The 15,637-nt window shown below is 46.0% G+C and overlaps 2 protein-coding genes across 7 annotated transcripts in view; one reads left to right on the forward strand and one right to left on the reverse strand.

Moving 5' to 3' along the window:
* Positions 1–8,434, forward strand: part of LOC308579422 (P2R1A-PPP2R2A-interacting phosphatase regulator 1-like) — a gene marked incomplete at its 3' end in the record, with an annotated part of 34,506 nt that extends 26,072 nt beyond the window's left edge. For 2 of the 6 annotated variants that reach the window (XM_081180546.1, XM_081180545.1), the window contains exon 10: positions 699–4,824. In XM_081180546.1, the coding sequence (XP_081036672.1) occupies positions 699–858 (160 nt within the window). Of the gene's footprint in view, positions 1–698; positions 4,825–5,284; positions 5,668–8,121 lie in introns of those variants that run through there. The other 4 variants (XR_014004462.1, XR_014004463.1, XR_014004464.1 and 1 more) reach the window with 4 other exon arrangements.
* On the reverse strand, positions 4,507–15,637 carry MOSPD1 (motile sperm domain containing 1). The gene is made up of 6 exons (XM_081180554.1): positions 15,473–15,637; positions 12,689–12,960; positions 12,267–12,342; positions 9,926–10,143; positions 5,831–5,992; positions 4,507–5,000 (listed from the first exon to the last, which is right to left on the reverse strand). The coding sequence occupies exons 2-6, from the start codon at positions 12,840–12,842 to the stop codon at positions 4,969–4,971; spliced, it is 642 nt and encodes a 213-aa protein (XP_081036680.1). The 5' UTR covers positions 12,843–12,960; positions 15,473–15,637; the 3' UTR covers positions 4,507–4,968.

Genomic DNA, 15,637 nt, shown 5'->3' on the forward strand with positions numbered 1-15,637 from the left:
GCGATATGGGAAAGAGATAAGGGACGTGATAAAGGAGGCTGCCTGGGAGGGGGGATCCTCAGGATTTTTGCATTGGGTCACCCCAAATTCACCGTCAGATCACCTAACATGTCCATGGCTACAGCCTGCACCAAAAAAATCACGCACCCACTGTTTTGTGGGGCAAAAACGTGGTTACAAAGCACAGATCCACAGGGATTCTCAGGATTTTTGTAATGGGCCACCCCAAACTTACCGTCAAATCACATGTCTGTGGCCATTGCATGAACCACAAAACTCATACATCCACTGTTTCGTTCAGAATTTTTTTTTCTTGTTTTCCTCCTCTAAAAACTAGGTGTGTCTTATGGTCAGGTGCATCTTATGGAGCGAAAAATACGGCAACTTGGCCCTCCAGCTGTTTTGGGATTACAACACCCATAATCCCCAGCTCACAGGACCAGTGGTCAGGGTTGATGGGAATTGTCCCAAACCAGCTGGAGGGCCAAGTTTGGTCACCACTGCATGGCCCAACTTGGTCCTCCAGCTGTTTTGGGACTACAACCCACATCATCCCCACTTCACAGGAGCACTGGTGAGGGATGATGGTAATTGTAGTCCCAAACATAGTTTGCCTATGCCTGCTCTAAGATGCTACTGGACCATTTTTTATTTTATGTGCCCTGACTGAAGCTTGCGGTTTCCCCTCGTTTCCGCAGCCTGCCCTCAGATACCCTCGAAGGTTGCTCCAGCGGCGCCAGCCCCTCCATTGACTCACTGGCCAAAAGCGCCACCTCTGGCACCGCAGCAGAATCGCCTGCTGCGCGATCCGAACCTGCTTCCCCATTCATCTTGATGGAAGACCTTTCCCCCAAGTGACTCACCCTGCCGTCTGCCTGGATGTCCGCCTGTGCCATCCTTTTGCTATACCCGCCTACGGAGAAACCGGCGGCATAAAATCCCCAAGGGCATCCGGATTAGGAGTGCCGAGTGCGAAACACCCACGTCAACCCTCCTTGGCAACGTCTCCAGGCGATTTTAATCCTCCTTTTAATGGACGCGTCAGGCCCTGGCGCTGCCTGGCTTGCCGGTTTCCCTTTTAATTCTTTTGCCAACGTCTGCTCAGTTTTCCTTTTAACTACAAATTATTTTGCGAATGTATCCTTGGATCGGGACTTTCCTTTCAAAGAAATGACACCCACATTTCCTCCGAATTCCCAGAAAAGCATCCAATTTATATTCGCATTAAAAATGTCGGTGGGAAACCGGTCACCGTCACAATCCCTTGTTCCAAAGGTAAGAATGGAGCTGAAATAAATGAGTTTATTCTAGGTCAGGCCTAGTCAAACTCTGCCTTCCAGCTGTTTGGGGACTACAATTCCCATCATCGCTGACCACTGGTCCTGTTACCTAGGGAGGATGGGTAATGTATTCCCCAAACAGCTGGAGGGCCAAGTTGGGCCACGCCTGATCTAGAGCAGTGGTGGCCCAACTTTGCCCCATCCGCCATTTTGGGACCACAATTCCCATCACCCTGACCACTGGTCCCGTTAGCTAGGGATGATGGGTGTTGTAGGCCAAAACATCTGGAGGGCCAGAGTTTGCCTGTTTCTTGAGATGAATGCTAGTGGAAACTGAGAAGTACACTTAAGTATGGGAAATGTCATTCGGCTTGGGGTGCAAGAAATGATCTATTCCAGGCTTCCTCAGCCCTCTAGATGTTTTGAGACTACAAATCCCATCTTCCCTGACCACTGGTCCTGCTAGCTAGGGATCATGGGAGTTGTAGGCCAAAAAACATCTGGAGGGCCGAGGTTGAGGAAGTTTGATTTATTCCTCACAAGATCCAATTGGGCTTAATTTCCAAAAAAGGGAAAAAAAGATGCAACCCATTTGTAATCTACTGTGTCATGCTATTTATTATTTATAATTCTGTAAAATAATAACAAAAGTCTGGTGATTTATTAGAGTATTTTTTTATGATTGAAGCCCTTTCCCCATGTCCTGCGAGCACTGGCTGGTCTGTATTGATAGGCAACTTTGTCCGCTGGATTTGTGCGATTCCGGTTCCAAATGTTTCTTGTCTTCCGGATTTGGAAAACTTTAATTTCCTTCCTTCCTTCCAAGAAATAGTGCGGAATTTGAAGCGTGATTGTGCTTGTCTGGCTCGGAAAAAGGGCGAAAAGGGACATTTGGCTTTCCCCTTCCTGGAATTTTCCTTTGGAAAGTGTTGGTTTGGAATCGGAGTTGGGCCTCTTGTTACCTGTATTCCGGTTTTTGCCTGGGAGAGAGAGAGATTCCTCGCCTCCAATAAATGTGCATATTGTAAAATGTCACCCAGGGGTATCTTTATTTTTTTAAATGACTATTTTATCCACATGCACACAAAAACTTTGACCCAGAACAAACTTAGTTGGTCTTTAAGGGGCTACTGGACCGATTTTTTTATATATATATATATTTCAATTTTATCCGCGTGCGAATTGTATTTGTGTAGATAAACTGTGCTGTTTTGGCTGGCCTCCCAGCTGCTGCTAAACAATAAAGAAATCTGATTTAAATCCAACAAATTCGATCTTTTATTATCATCATCATTATTTTTTAAAAATAATAATTTTATTTTATAATAATTATAATTATAAAATTAGTAATATATTATTAATTTAATATTAATGTTATTAATATAATTTATAATAATTTTATTTTAGAATTATTAAGCTTTCCCTGACATCTCTAGGGGGAAAGACACACGTGAAGCCCATGAGAACAGCTGCCAGTCAGTGTTGACAACACCAAGCTAAACGAAGGGCTGACTCATATCAAGAGGGTTTCCTATAGTCCCAGCAATACAAGACCTATTACACAGGATGTTATCCACAGCTTAGAAAATTTATATTATATAGCAACAATTTTATAATTATTTTATTTTATTATGATTAATAATAATTTTAAAATACAAGTTGTCAATCCGTGCACTTACTGGCTGCTGTTTGACCTGGCACTGGAACTTCAGAACCGTAGCAGTGAAGTTTTCAAACCTCAATTCAGGAAAGGCTCGATACCTTTGGATAGATCAGGCATAGGCAAACTCCAGCCCTCCAGCTCTTTGGGAACTACAACTCCCATCATCTGTAGCTAACAGGACCAGTGGTCAGGGATGAGGGGAATTGTAGTCCCAAACATCTGGAGGGCTGGAGTTTGCCTATGCCTGGGATAGATCATTCTTGCTTAGCCTCGGTTCCTTGTTCTTCAAAATGGGAACACTTGAGACTTATGTGGGCAATCCCAGGTAAGCTCAGAGCATTTGAAAGCACTGCATGACCACATGACAGGGTGGATAAAAATCAGTGATTTTTAAAAAACAACAACCCCAAAATCAGATTTTTTTGGATTTAAATCAGATTTTTAAAATAAAATGCTTCCGGAGAGAAAATTTTTCTGAAGATGGTTTCCAATTTAAGTGTCATTCTAGTCTTAAGGGCAGCTGTGTCCAGCATTGCCAAAGGCTTCACAATAATGTCCATGGATCAGAGTGGATAAAAATCATTTTTTTTTAAAAAAATTACTTTTTAGAGCTTCTTTTTACAATTTTACCCCAAAGTTGCTGAGCTTTTTTTAAGGATGTTTTTAGCGTGTTTCCCCACACTTTGTAACTCTCCCCACTGGCACCCACGCTTGAGAATACAGTAGTGATAGAATCAATGAATAGGTTTCCATTGGCAAACCCTCTTCTCAATTGGTAGACCAAGTTACAAGATGTAGTTGTCATGGGAAACGGAAGGAGCTATCCCCTACTACAGGCATGGCCCAACTTGGCCCTCCAGCTGTTACAGTTCTCATCAACCCTGATCACTGGTCCTGTTAACTAGGAATGATGGGCGTCGTAGTCCCAAAAGAGCTGGAGGGCCATGGCTGCGCCTGCTATGCATGACCTGCCCTGAAGTGCAGATACAGCAGTACCTCAGCTTACCTAACCCTCTGGTTGTGTAAACTTCGGGATACGTAAGCGACAAACCTGGAAGTATTTTACCGGGTTTTGCCGCATGCACAGAAGCACTCTACTGCGCCGCACGCATGCGCAGAATAGGCACCTCCTGTTGCAAAAACCTCGGGATCTGGCCACTATAATGTATTAGTTTTAAAAAATTAAAAAATCTTGTCGCCAATTTGGCAGTCAACAATTCATCTTGCAAAAGCTTGTCCTCTTTTCTCCTTTTGTAAAAAGGGCGTCAGGGGTCAGCAACTTTTTCCAGCTGTGAGCTGGTCCACTGTCCCTCAGACCTTGTGGGGGGCTGGACTATTGGGGGGGAATGAATGAATTCCTATGCCCCAAAAATCACCCAGAGGTGCATTTTCAATAAAAGGACACATTCTACTCAGGTCAAAACACGCCGATTTCCGGACTGTCCATAGGCTGGATCCTGAGGCGACTGGGCAGAGCCTTAGTTTGCCTACCCATGCTCTGGGCACCCCCCCCCCCCCCGTTTTCCTAAACCGGAGTCTCCAAAAATAAACGGAAAAATCCGGCAGCTTCCACCATCGGGCAAGCGGCTTCCAATTCCGCCATCCAGGCGTTTTTATCTGTATTTAAATTTGCAATACTTACAGGCAAATGAACACTGCAGATAGAACTGCCGGCTCCTATGGTGGTCAAACACTGAAGTTGACATGAATTTAAAAACATGCAATTTAAAAAGTAAGCACAAATGAGATTTTTGCATGGTAGACGTAGGTAGAAAAGCTTCTTTCGATTCCTTTTCCTTCAACCATTTCATCAGTCAAAAAGCACCTCCGAGCGCATGAGTCTTTCTGGTGAAAACAGAGTTAAAACTTTGCTTTTAAAAAGAGAGAGAGAGAGAAAGAGAGCGATGCAAATCGCCAGATGATTTTTGCACCCAAATGGAGAACAGAGGCCCACGTTCAGGATGCGGATTTAAAAGGCAGTAAAAAAATAGGAGAAAAAAGGTGGACATCCAATTGTGTTATCGCTCATGTTTTCAGGATGACCATAGTGATGAGACCTGCAAGAATCAGAAGAAAAAAGCCAGTTATTTCAGCTTAACTTGAGAAATAACCCACACGAAGAGTTTTGTTAGGTGGGGTGCACGCGCATGAAAGCTTGTTCACTGGGAACACGTTTGTGAATATTTATGAAACGTGGTTTACATACACAACTCATCTTACATACACAACTCATCTCTCTACAAATGCCGAAATGTCAGAGAGCTCAAATTTACTTTCAGTTGCAATCAGTTAAATCACTAGTCAGTAAGACTTGATTTAAATCTTTTTTCCCCCCTTACAGAAAGGTTCAGCCTTGCTGGCATCCTCCTAATATTGACAAGCAGAGGAAGGTTTCCTTTTTGGAATCATAAATTTTCAGAGTAGTTTTTACAGTTCTATCAAAAATGACTGATTTGGTTCTACTATAAGAAATACATTGACAGATAAGGATGAAATGATGGTGAGGTTTCATAAGTTGACTGTTTCCATTTGGACAGCTTTTCTGCTGTACTTGATTGGAAAGAGAAAAAGAATTGTAGTCTCAAAACATTTGGAGGGCCGAGGTTGAGGAAGCCTGCTTTGGACTATAATGTAACCTAAACAGAAAACTATAGAAAGATTCTTCCTCCAAAAGCATTTTATTTCCAAAATCCGATTTAAATTAAAAAATCCTATTTTTAAAAACTTGTTTTTAAAAAAAACATTGATCCACCCTGGTTGCAATTTGCTGACATGGCCCTCACGCAGTGACTTGATTATAGGGTTGTTTTTTATGTTTCTTTACACATTTTCATTTTTACACTCGGCCCCAAATCCTATTTCGAAATGACAACAAAAAGATGCGTACCTAATACGTAAGCCGCTACTAACTTTTGATTCACACTTAAGTGGAGGTAGAGAGGCACAAAGGAACCCCCTTCTCCCAGTGTGGGAAGCATGAGAGCCACAATGCACACGATTCCGAGGAACACGGTGAGCAAACTCGGCCCCGATGAGGCAATTCTGTTTTCTGGAAAAAGGAAAAGGCATTTGACACTAGGGAAAGGGGCAATTTCTTTCCTTTCCTTTCTCCCCCCCCCCCTTATTGAATTTAGTAAATAACAAAACATTTTTAAAAAATCTTTAATATGTTGCAAAGTAAATACATCAAAACAAAAACCATACATAAATAAAGAAAAAGAAAAAATGCAAAGAAAAGTAGACAGAAAAGAATAAAGTATCATATTTCATTACAATAAACACTGTTTCACAAAATAATAATAGACTTCCATCACTCTCACAGCACTTCCTTTCACCTTTCATATTTTATCTGTATTTCAGTATTATTTTCATCTGAATATATAGATGTGTATATATGTATATTTCCCCTTTTCCATTCACCAGGTCATTCTAGGCACAGCCAAATTTCTACATTTGAACCTTGTCTTTCTAAGTAGTCATTCAAGCAATTCCATTCCTCCTGGACTTTATTCATTGGCTTTAGTCTTATTATATCCGTCCATTTGGCCAGTTCCAAATATTCACATAATTTATATAGCCACTCCTCTTTGGTCAGTACCTTGTTACCCTTCCAGTACTTAGCCACTAGAATTCTTGCCGCTGATGTTGCATACAGAAGAAATTGAGTTTTTTCTTTTGGAATATCACTGTTCAATATTCCCAAAAGATATGTTTCTGGTCTTTTACTTTGTGAAGTTCTTAGTAACTTTTTTATTTATTCATGGATCATGTCCCAGAACTTTCTGATCTCTGAACATAGACATGTTCTACCACCTATGGTAGAAGGTTCCAATCTGCTTTGTGCATCTCCCAACACTTATTACTAAGCAATCTGTTCATTTTAGCCAATCTCTCCAGTGCTTAAATACCACCTATGGAGCATTTTCAGGTAATTTCCTCTTATTAAATAACATGCTGTAAAATTTATATTTTTTACCCACAGTTTTTTGAATGGTATAACATAGGCATGTCCAACAGGTAAATCTGAAAGCATCTGAAGGCAGCCCTGTTTAGGGAAGTTTTTAATATTTAATGCTGTATTGTTTTTAACACTTGATAGACTGGGGAAACTTAGCCAGATGGGTGGGGTATAAATTAATCATCATCATCACTGGCTCCCCCCAAAGAAGCTCAAGAACTTTGGCTTCCCTAAAAAAAGCTAAACAAAGCTAAACAGACCTGAACTGGGGTAGATCACTGCTAGTTTTTAACTTTGTGAGTAGATCACAGTCTTGGCCACCCTAACAAAAAGTACAAATGAGATCCACTTCATTCCTAAACATTTCATTTCACCAAACATTCTTGCTTTTATTGACATTGGGCTTCCCGTCAAATCCACCCAGCCAGAATGGCTAGGACTTCAGAGATCGGCAACCTTTTTCAGCAGGGGGCCGGTCCACTGTCCCTCAGACCTTGTGGGGGGCTGGACTAGTTGGGGGGGGGGGGAATGAACGAATTCCTATGCCCCACAAATCACCCAGAGATGCATTTTCAATAAAAGGACACATTCTACTCATGTCTAAACACAATTGACGGATGGTCCGCCAACTGGATTGAGAAAGCGATTGGGCTGGATCCGGCTCCCGGACCTTAGTTTGCCTACCCATGGGCTAGGTTCGACCTCTGAATACCAATTGCCAAAAACCACCAGCGGGGAGAGGGGTGCTCAGGTCCAGCTTTGAGCTTCCCATTAGGTGCAGGGGCCAGCCTTTTTTTTTTTACTGCAGGCTTGTCGAATGTCCCTCAGACTTTGGGGCGGGCCGGAGAACCAGCACCAGGGAGGGTGGGAGCTGGAAGAAGAGGCGAGGTGGGCAAGTAGTCCTCCTCCCCATCCCCCACGCTTACCCTCCCAGGGGCTGCTGCCGCTTCTCATGGGTAGCAGGGCGGCAGGGGAAAGATGAGCGGTGCGAAAGGGCTGGCTCCAGAGAGGGATTGCTGAAAATGGTGCTCAGCCAGCCCCCTTCCTCCTCTAGGCAGGGCAGCGAGAAGCCAGGAGGTAAGACTTGATTTAAAACACACACACACACACACACACACACACACACACACACATTACAGAAAAGTTCATCCTCTTCATATTGACAAGCAGAGGAAGGTTTCCTTTTTTCCCGAATCATAAAATCCTTTTTTTCCTTACAGAAAGGTTCAACCTTGCTGGCATCCTCTTCATATTGACAAGCAGAGGAAGGTTAAGCTTGTAAGGTGACTTGATGTTACACCGTAATCATACTATCCAAGAAGTAATTGCAGTGATAAATAATACATAATGGGAATGAGAACTTAAAAGGACTCTCAAGGTGACAAGTGCTGGTGGAGGGGAGTCAAATGGGTGTGCTCCTCCATCTTTTCTTTCTTTCTCACCTTTTCCCTTTACTGTCTTTGGTTTTGGGGGGTGAAGTGTGTGTACCTGTTTGTTTGTAAATATTCTCAAATAAAACATCAAAAAGTCAAATGGGTGTGATCCTTTCTTTCTTTCTGACCCTTTCCCTTTACTCTTTTTGGTTTTTGGGGTTAAGTGCAGGCTTCCTCAGCCTTGGCCCTTCCAAATGTTTTGAGACTACAATCCCATCATCCCTGACCACTGGTCCTGCTAGCTAGGGGTGATGAGAGTTGTAGGCCAAAAACATCTGGACGGCTGAGGTGGAGGAAGCCTACTTTAAAGGTGAAAACCAGCCCCTGAAACCTGACCCTGTGCTCCACTGGGAGCCAGTGCGGCTGGCACAGCACTGGGTGGACGTGGTCCCGCAGCGGGGACACTGTGAAGAACCTCGCTGAGGCGTTCTCTGCCCACTGGGGTTTCTGGGTGAGCTTTGAGGGCGACCCTGCGTAGAGCGAGTTACAATAATCAAGCCTGGAGGTGACTGTGGCATGGGTCACTGTGGCCAGGTCAGGACAAGGGAGGTAAGGGACCAGCTGCTTAATACGGCAGATATGGGGAAATGCCTCCATATTGTCTGCTTGTAAATATGCTTAAAGAAATAAGAAATAAGAAAGGACAACTGGAAATTATTTATGCGTGAAACAACAGCAGCAAGGATTCTATTAGCCCCAGCTCGGAAGAAGGAAGAAAGCCAAGAAAGAACAACGGCAAGAGAAAGTCATGGAATACGCAGAATTAGCAAAATGAACAGATAAATTAAATGAGAGGGACAACAAAGACTTTAAAAGAGAATGGGAACCATTTATGATATATATGAAGAGACAACAAGGAGAGTTGGACTCATTGGCAGGGTTTGAGTAAACATTCACAAATGCATATAACAAGGCTAGGCAACCTAAGGCCCGGGGGCCAGATGCAGCCCAATGGCCTTCTCAATCCGGTGGACTGGGACTAGGAATCGGCATGTTTTGACATGAGTAGAATGTGTCCTTTTATTGAAAATGCACCTCTGGGTTATTTGTGGGGCATAGGAATTCGTTCTCCCCCCCCCCCTCAAAAAATCTAGTCCAGCCCCCCACAAGGTCTGAGGGACAGTGGACCAGCCCGCCATGAAAAAAATTTGCCAGCCCCTGCCATGGGTAGGCAAACTACAGCCCAGGGGCCGGATCTGGCCCAATTTCCTTCTGGCGGTCCTTGAACCAGCGTGTTTTTACATGAGTAGAATGTGCCCTTTTATTTAAAATGCATCTCTGGCCCCCTGCTGAAAGTTTGCTGACCCCTGGTGTATAATACAGTGGTACCTCTGGTTAAGAACTTAATTCTTAACCTGAGGTACCACTTTAGCTAATGGAGCCTCCTGCTGCCGCTGCACGGTTTCTCTTCTCATCCTGAAGCAAAGTTCTTAATCCAAGGTACTATTTCTGGGTTGGCGGAGTCTGTAACCCGAAGAGTATGTAACCCAAGGTACCACTGTAGCAGTAGTAATAATAGTAATAATAATAAATAGAGAAAGAAGCAGGTCTATAGCTCCAAAAAACTATGGGGTTCCAACCATCCAACTACCTGGCTGGCACAAAGCCTGCTCGAAAAAGACGCTCTCTGCCAGATGCGCCGTGATCCTCTTCTCCTCCTCTTCCTTCGGGTCTTTCGCTGCTGGAAGCAGAGTGGCGATGACCTCTTTCCTCCCCAGTGCTTTCCTCTGGCTCTGCTCGGAGACCTGGAGCCGAAACTTGTCGATCACGCCATAGTGGCAAGGTCGGACATCTCTGTGACGGATCACGCTGTAATGGGAGGAGGCCGTGAATGGCCATATTTCCTTTTTTAATGCGTTATTGCTCATTTTTTTGTTTTAATATAATGTTTATTAAATTTTCTTTTTTATTTTATAACAGGCATCCCCAACCTGCGGCTCCCCAGATGTTTTGGCCTACAGCTCACATGATCCCTAGCTAACAGGACCAGTGGCCAGGGATGATGGGAATTGCAGTCCAAAACATCTGGAGGGCCAAAGGTTGGGGATGCCTGCTTTATAACAAACAACCAAATAAAAGTTCTTCATCACATATATCTTTGCTCAAATTGAGCTTTGACTTTCTCCCGTTCTCCACCCTGACTACCATATGCAATCACTTTTATCTCAGCATTTCTAAATCACCCTATTTACCTTATCTCAGGCTTCCTCAACCTCGGCCCTCCAGATGTTTTGAGACTACAATTCCCATCATCCCTGACCACTGGTCCTGCTAGCTAGGGATCATGGGAGTTGTAGGCCAAAAACATCTGGAGGGCCAAGGTTGAGGAAGCCTGTCATCTCCATACTAAATAGACTTACTTCTAATATTTATAAACAGCTCATTATTTATATATGCACAACAAGTCGTCATAATCATTTCTATTAGTACCTTGGTTTGTGAACAACCTAGCTTACAACAGTTTTGAATGACGATCGATTCAAACCCAGACGTGCACGTCCCGGTTTGCAAACCTTTTTTCGGGTTACAACCCGTGGTTTTTTATTACAAACAATTTTTTTGGTTGGCGAACACATTTTTTTGGACAATGACCCATTTTTGGAGGCCCCATTGGCAAAAGCATGCCTTGGGTTACGACCTGTTTCAGTTTACGAAGGGACCTCCGGAACGGATGATGGTCATAAACCAGGCATAGGCAACCTAGGCCCTCCAGCTGTTTTGGGACTACAACTCCCATTATGCCTAACTCACAGGATGAGTGGTCAGGGATGATGCGAATTGTAGTCCCAAAGCAGCTGGAGTGCCAAGGTTGCCTATGCCTGTTGTAAACTACGGTACCACTGTAAAGCTATCGGTGATCACAAAAGATGCATACAGTTTCAATTATGGGGTTTCTTCACAAACCTATGACTACCCATCCTCTCCATGTTTTTTCCCTTTCTCATAAGCGTGTTGTATCATTTTATTTCTGTGATGTTTTATAAAAACTTTCTTTCCTAGATCAATATTGTATTCCTTTATACCATGGGTAGGCAAACTAAGGCCCAGGGGCTGGATCCGGCCCAATCACCTTCTCAATCTGGCCCACGGACTGTCCAGGAATCAGCGTGTTTTTACATTAGTAGAATGTGCCCTTTTATTTAAAATGCATCTCTAGGTTGTTTGTGGGGAATAGGAATTCATTCATTCCCCCCCCCCATCTAGTCCGCCCCCCCACAAGGTCCGAGGGACAGTGGATTGGTCCCCTGCTGACCACGTCCACCCAGTGCTATGCCAGCCACACTGGTCCCCGGAGCACAGGGTCAGGTCCTGTCGGACTAATTGCAGTTGTTTACAGTCGCCCACAGGTTGACCATACCCATTGAGTCCTACTACCCTTTGGGGAAAAACCCCGCCCCACCCTCCCACTATCTATCAGGGTCTGGTGAATAATAATAATAAATAATAAACTTTTTTTTGTATCCCGCCCTCCCCGTCCGAACCTGGGCTCAGGGAGGCTAACACCAAATAGGTAACACTGGTATAAAATCAAGCAATAACGAAATTACCTCCTGAGAACAAGTCAGGATCAAATTCAAATCCAACTAGATGCCTTTCCGCAGGATTAGGGTTGGGAACAGTAAACACTCGTCAGGCCCAACTGTTTGCGCTGCTCTTATATGGGCCTGTGGGAACGCTGGGAGGCCTCTTTCATACTAGACTTCGGTTTCTGTGTATCTGAAGAAGGGCACATGCCCACGTAAAGCTTAGACCCAGAACAAACTGAGTTGGTCTCTAAGGTGCCACTGGACAATTTTTTGATTTCCCCACCGTGAGATGTCTTGATGAGGGTGGACTTTATATCTAATAAATTAACGAATGGTCTCTGGAAGGCAGCTTAGTGGTTGCTATTCATTACAAAGCAACAAACCAAAAACCAGCTTTTTACTCACATGTCAACACAGCACTGAGGCTTCACCGCGCCCGCTGCATCGACCACGACATATTTATTTGGGGTTGTGCAAAGAACTGAAAGAAAAGAAAAGAAAAGGGGCCGTCATCCGATGTCAGCCAATCGCAAGGAAAACTAGCACAGAAGCGAAGCTCAACATCAGGAACAACCGAACTCCAGCCCTCCAGCTGTTTTGGGATTATAATTCCCACCATCCCTGACCGCTGGTTCTGTTAGCTAGGGGTGATGGGAGTTGTTGTCCCAAAACAGCTGGAAGGCCAAGTTGGGCCATGCCTTATCCGGACTCCCAAGTTCTTGTAACCCACCCACGGACCTTCAGGCAAAAGGCAGGTCAGAAAGCAAATAAAAGGAAGTCCCTCCTCCCCAAGCAAACCCTTAAATAGAATTGTACCTGAGACGCACCTTTGAATTTTAAGGCAAATTCATAGGGGTTATAGAGAGTCAACACCTGTTTATGGGTCGACTGGTCGTCCGCATAAAATATAAGCTCCGTGGGGAATAGGAAGACAGGAAGGTTTCCTTCCACTAACTCTGGCTGCCTTTTTTGCTGCTGCATTGGCCCCAAGTCGTCCTCGCCACTGCGCCTTCTGCTCTCCCGACGGCTTTGTCTCCCCACACGTCTCGTCACAGCAATTTAGGAATACGAAAGCATTATGGCAAACCTATAGGCAAACCTATAAAAACACAAGACAGCATCAAACATTAAGAAACATCCTGAAACAGGGCTGCCTTCAGATGCCTTTTAAAAGTCAGATAGTTGTTTATTTCTTTGACATCTGACGGGAGGGCGTTCCACAGGGCGGGCGCCACCACCGAGAAGGCCCTCTGCCTGGTTCCCTGTAACCTCACTTCTCGCAGCGAGGGAACCACCACTCTGGCAGGTAGGGTCTCATCCATCTACCCTTCTACCTATCTATATCTATCTATCTATCATCTATCTAATCTATCATCTATTTATCCATCTTATATCTAACTGTCAATCATCTATCTATCTACCTATCTATCTATGCCAGTGCCGGATTTAAGGCCCTCGGGCTTTCAAGGTCCATACGGTCACTTTGAATTGTGCCCAGAAACGTCCCGGGAGCCTATGCAGGTCTTTCAGGGTTATGCAGTCTCTGCAGTCCCAGTCTCCAGTCTGGCTGCCGCATTCTGGATTAGTTGTAGTTTCCGGGGCATCTTCAAAGGCAGCCCCACGTAGAGCGCATGGCAATAGTCCAAGCGGGAGATAACCAGAGCGTGCACCACTCTGGGCAGGGAGGGTCTCATCCCACATACCAGATGAAGCTGCCCTGGACACAGAACGGACCTGCACCTCCATGGGTCCAAAATGACCCCCAGGCTACGCAGCTACACAGTTGCCCCATTCAGGACCAGGGAGTCCCCCACACCAACCCAACCCCTGTCCCCCAAGAACAGTACTTCTGTCTTTTCAGGATTCAACCAAAATCCGTTAGCTGCCAGACATCCTCCAACCGCCTCCAGGCACTCACACAGGACCTTCACTAGTTCTGATTTAAAAGAGAGGTAGAGCTGGGTATCATCCACATATTGATGGACGCCCAGCCCAAACAGCTGGAGGGCCAACTTGGGCCATGCCTGAGCTAGAGCAGTGGTGGCCAAACTGCGCCCTTCAGCTTGAGACTATAATTCCCACCATCCCTGACCACTGGTCCCGTTAGCTAGGGGTCATGGGAATTGTAGGCCAAAAGCTTTTATGCATCTATGAGATCCCACAGCAGCTATTCACAACACCCATGCCAATTAATCCTGAAAATTGCAAGCCTGCCACATTTGCGAATCACGTCATTGTTATTGGAAAAAGCAGGGGTGGCCAACTCCCAAGAGACTCACACAATTCAAAACTGGCAAAACTTGAACTAGCCCAGACGACAGCGTCAATTAGAATGCAATCAAAACAAGAATTAGTGGGATGGGAATTGTAGTCTCAAAACATCTGGAGGGCCGAGGTTGAGGAAGCCTGGCCAAGGAGCTTAACGAAGCACGAAGCACGTTCCTTTAGATGTGTATCAGGCACACCAAGCAGCGAAGAGAAATCCAAAGAAATGAATAGGAGACAAACCGAATGGAATATTGTAGAGGAGGAGACATGATTCTGGCCCTCTCCAATCTAGCTTGCACCCTTGACAAAACGCTGCCAAGTCACATTAGTGTTTACAGCGGCAGGGGTATCTTGTCCCGATTGGCCGGAACAGCAGACAAAAAATGAGCGGGGGGGGGGGGGGCCACAAGCAGAGTCCAACCTTCGGATCCATACGTGCTCTCTCTGAGGATACGGCCCCTGCTGCTGCTGAAGCCCCCTAAGCGGCCAACCCTGGCATTCTTTTTAACAGAGCTACCAGACCCCTTGCACTGCCAGCAGGCATGGCCAAACTTAGCCAGTGGCCAAGGATAATGGGAGTTGCAGTCCCCAAACAGCTGGCGGGCCGAGTTGGGCCATGCCTTAAATTTGGCCCTACAACTCTTTTGGGGACTGCAACTCCCATCATCGCTAGCCAACAGGACCAGTGGTCAGGGATGATGGAAATTGTAGTCCAGGACAGTAGAACAAGGACACCGCTGCTGTTCTCTCTTGCAACAGACTTCATCCCTTTCTGGCCCAGGCATAGCCCAACTTGGCCCTCCAGCTGTTTTTTGGATTCCAAATCCCATCATCCCTAGCACCAGTGGCCAGGGATGATGGGCACTGTAGTCTCCAAACAGCTACGGCGGTCATCTCTGACGCAACTCTGCCAAAGGCACGACGACGACCCCCCCTCAAAACAGCCAGGCCCTCCTCGCCCTCAGCGATGGTCATCTACTTTTTCGAGAGCCATTCCCCCCCAGGAAGCCCCCACCCAGGCCAGAGACCCCCGATCGCCCCCTCCACGCCGAGGGGCGGGGGGCGCGCGAGCGCTCAGGCTGAGGCGAGCCGCCGCCCCACCGGAGCCGCAGAGGAGCGCAGCGCAGCCCCTTCCCCTCAAGCCCGAAGAGGCCCGCTTTTGTTTCGGGCTCGGGTCGCCTCGCAGCTGTTTGGGGACTACAACTCCCATCATCCCCAGCTACCAGTAGCCAGCGGTGAGAGATGATGGGAGTTGTAGTCCCCAAACAGGCCCCTCGCCGGGAATGAGATCCCCGAGGACCCTCCTGGGCGACGACGGACCCTCGCTCCCTGCCCTCACTCACCCCTCGGACCCGCCTCCGCCTCCGGGTTCTTTCGGTCACCAGCCGCCGCCGCCGCCGCCGAGGAAGCGCCGCCTCTTCCCCTCTCTCCCTCGCCTCAGCGGACGGGCCCGCCCATTTCCCCGCCCCTCTCGCGTCACCAGGCGCTAGGGCTGCCGGGAACGTGAA

The sequence above is a fragment of the Podarcis bocagei genome (genome assembly GCF_964188305.1).
Source record: "Podarcis bocagei genome assembly, chromosome: Z".
Classification (NCBI taxonomy): Eukaryota; Metazoa; Chordata; class Lepidosauria; order Squamata; family Lacertidae; genus Podarcis; species Podarcis bocagei.

Bases quoted from the DNA above. Each gene is read 5' to 3' on its own strand.
- MOSPD1 (XM_081180554.1), bottom strand. From the start codon at position 12,842: ATGCAGCAGCAAAAAAGGCAGCCAGAGTTAGTGGAAGGAAACCTTCCT. The intron at 5,993-9,925 runs GTAGTTGGATGG...TCCTTTTTCCAG, and splicing joins GCAGGCTTTGTGCCAGCCAG to AAAACAGAATTGCCTCATCG. The intron at 5,001-5,830 runs GTACGCATCTTT...TGATTCTTGCAG, and splicing joins AGTAGCGGCTTACGTATTAG to GTCTCATCACTATGGTCATC.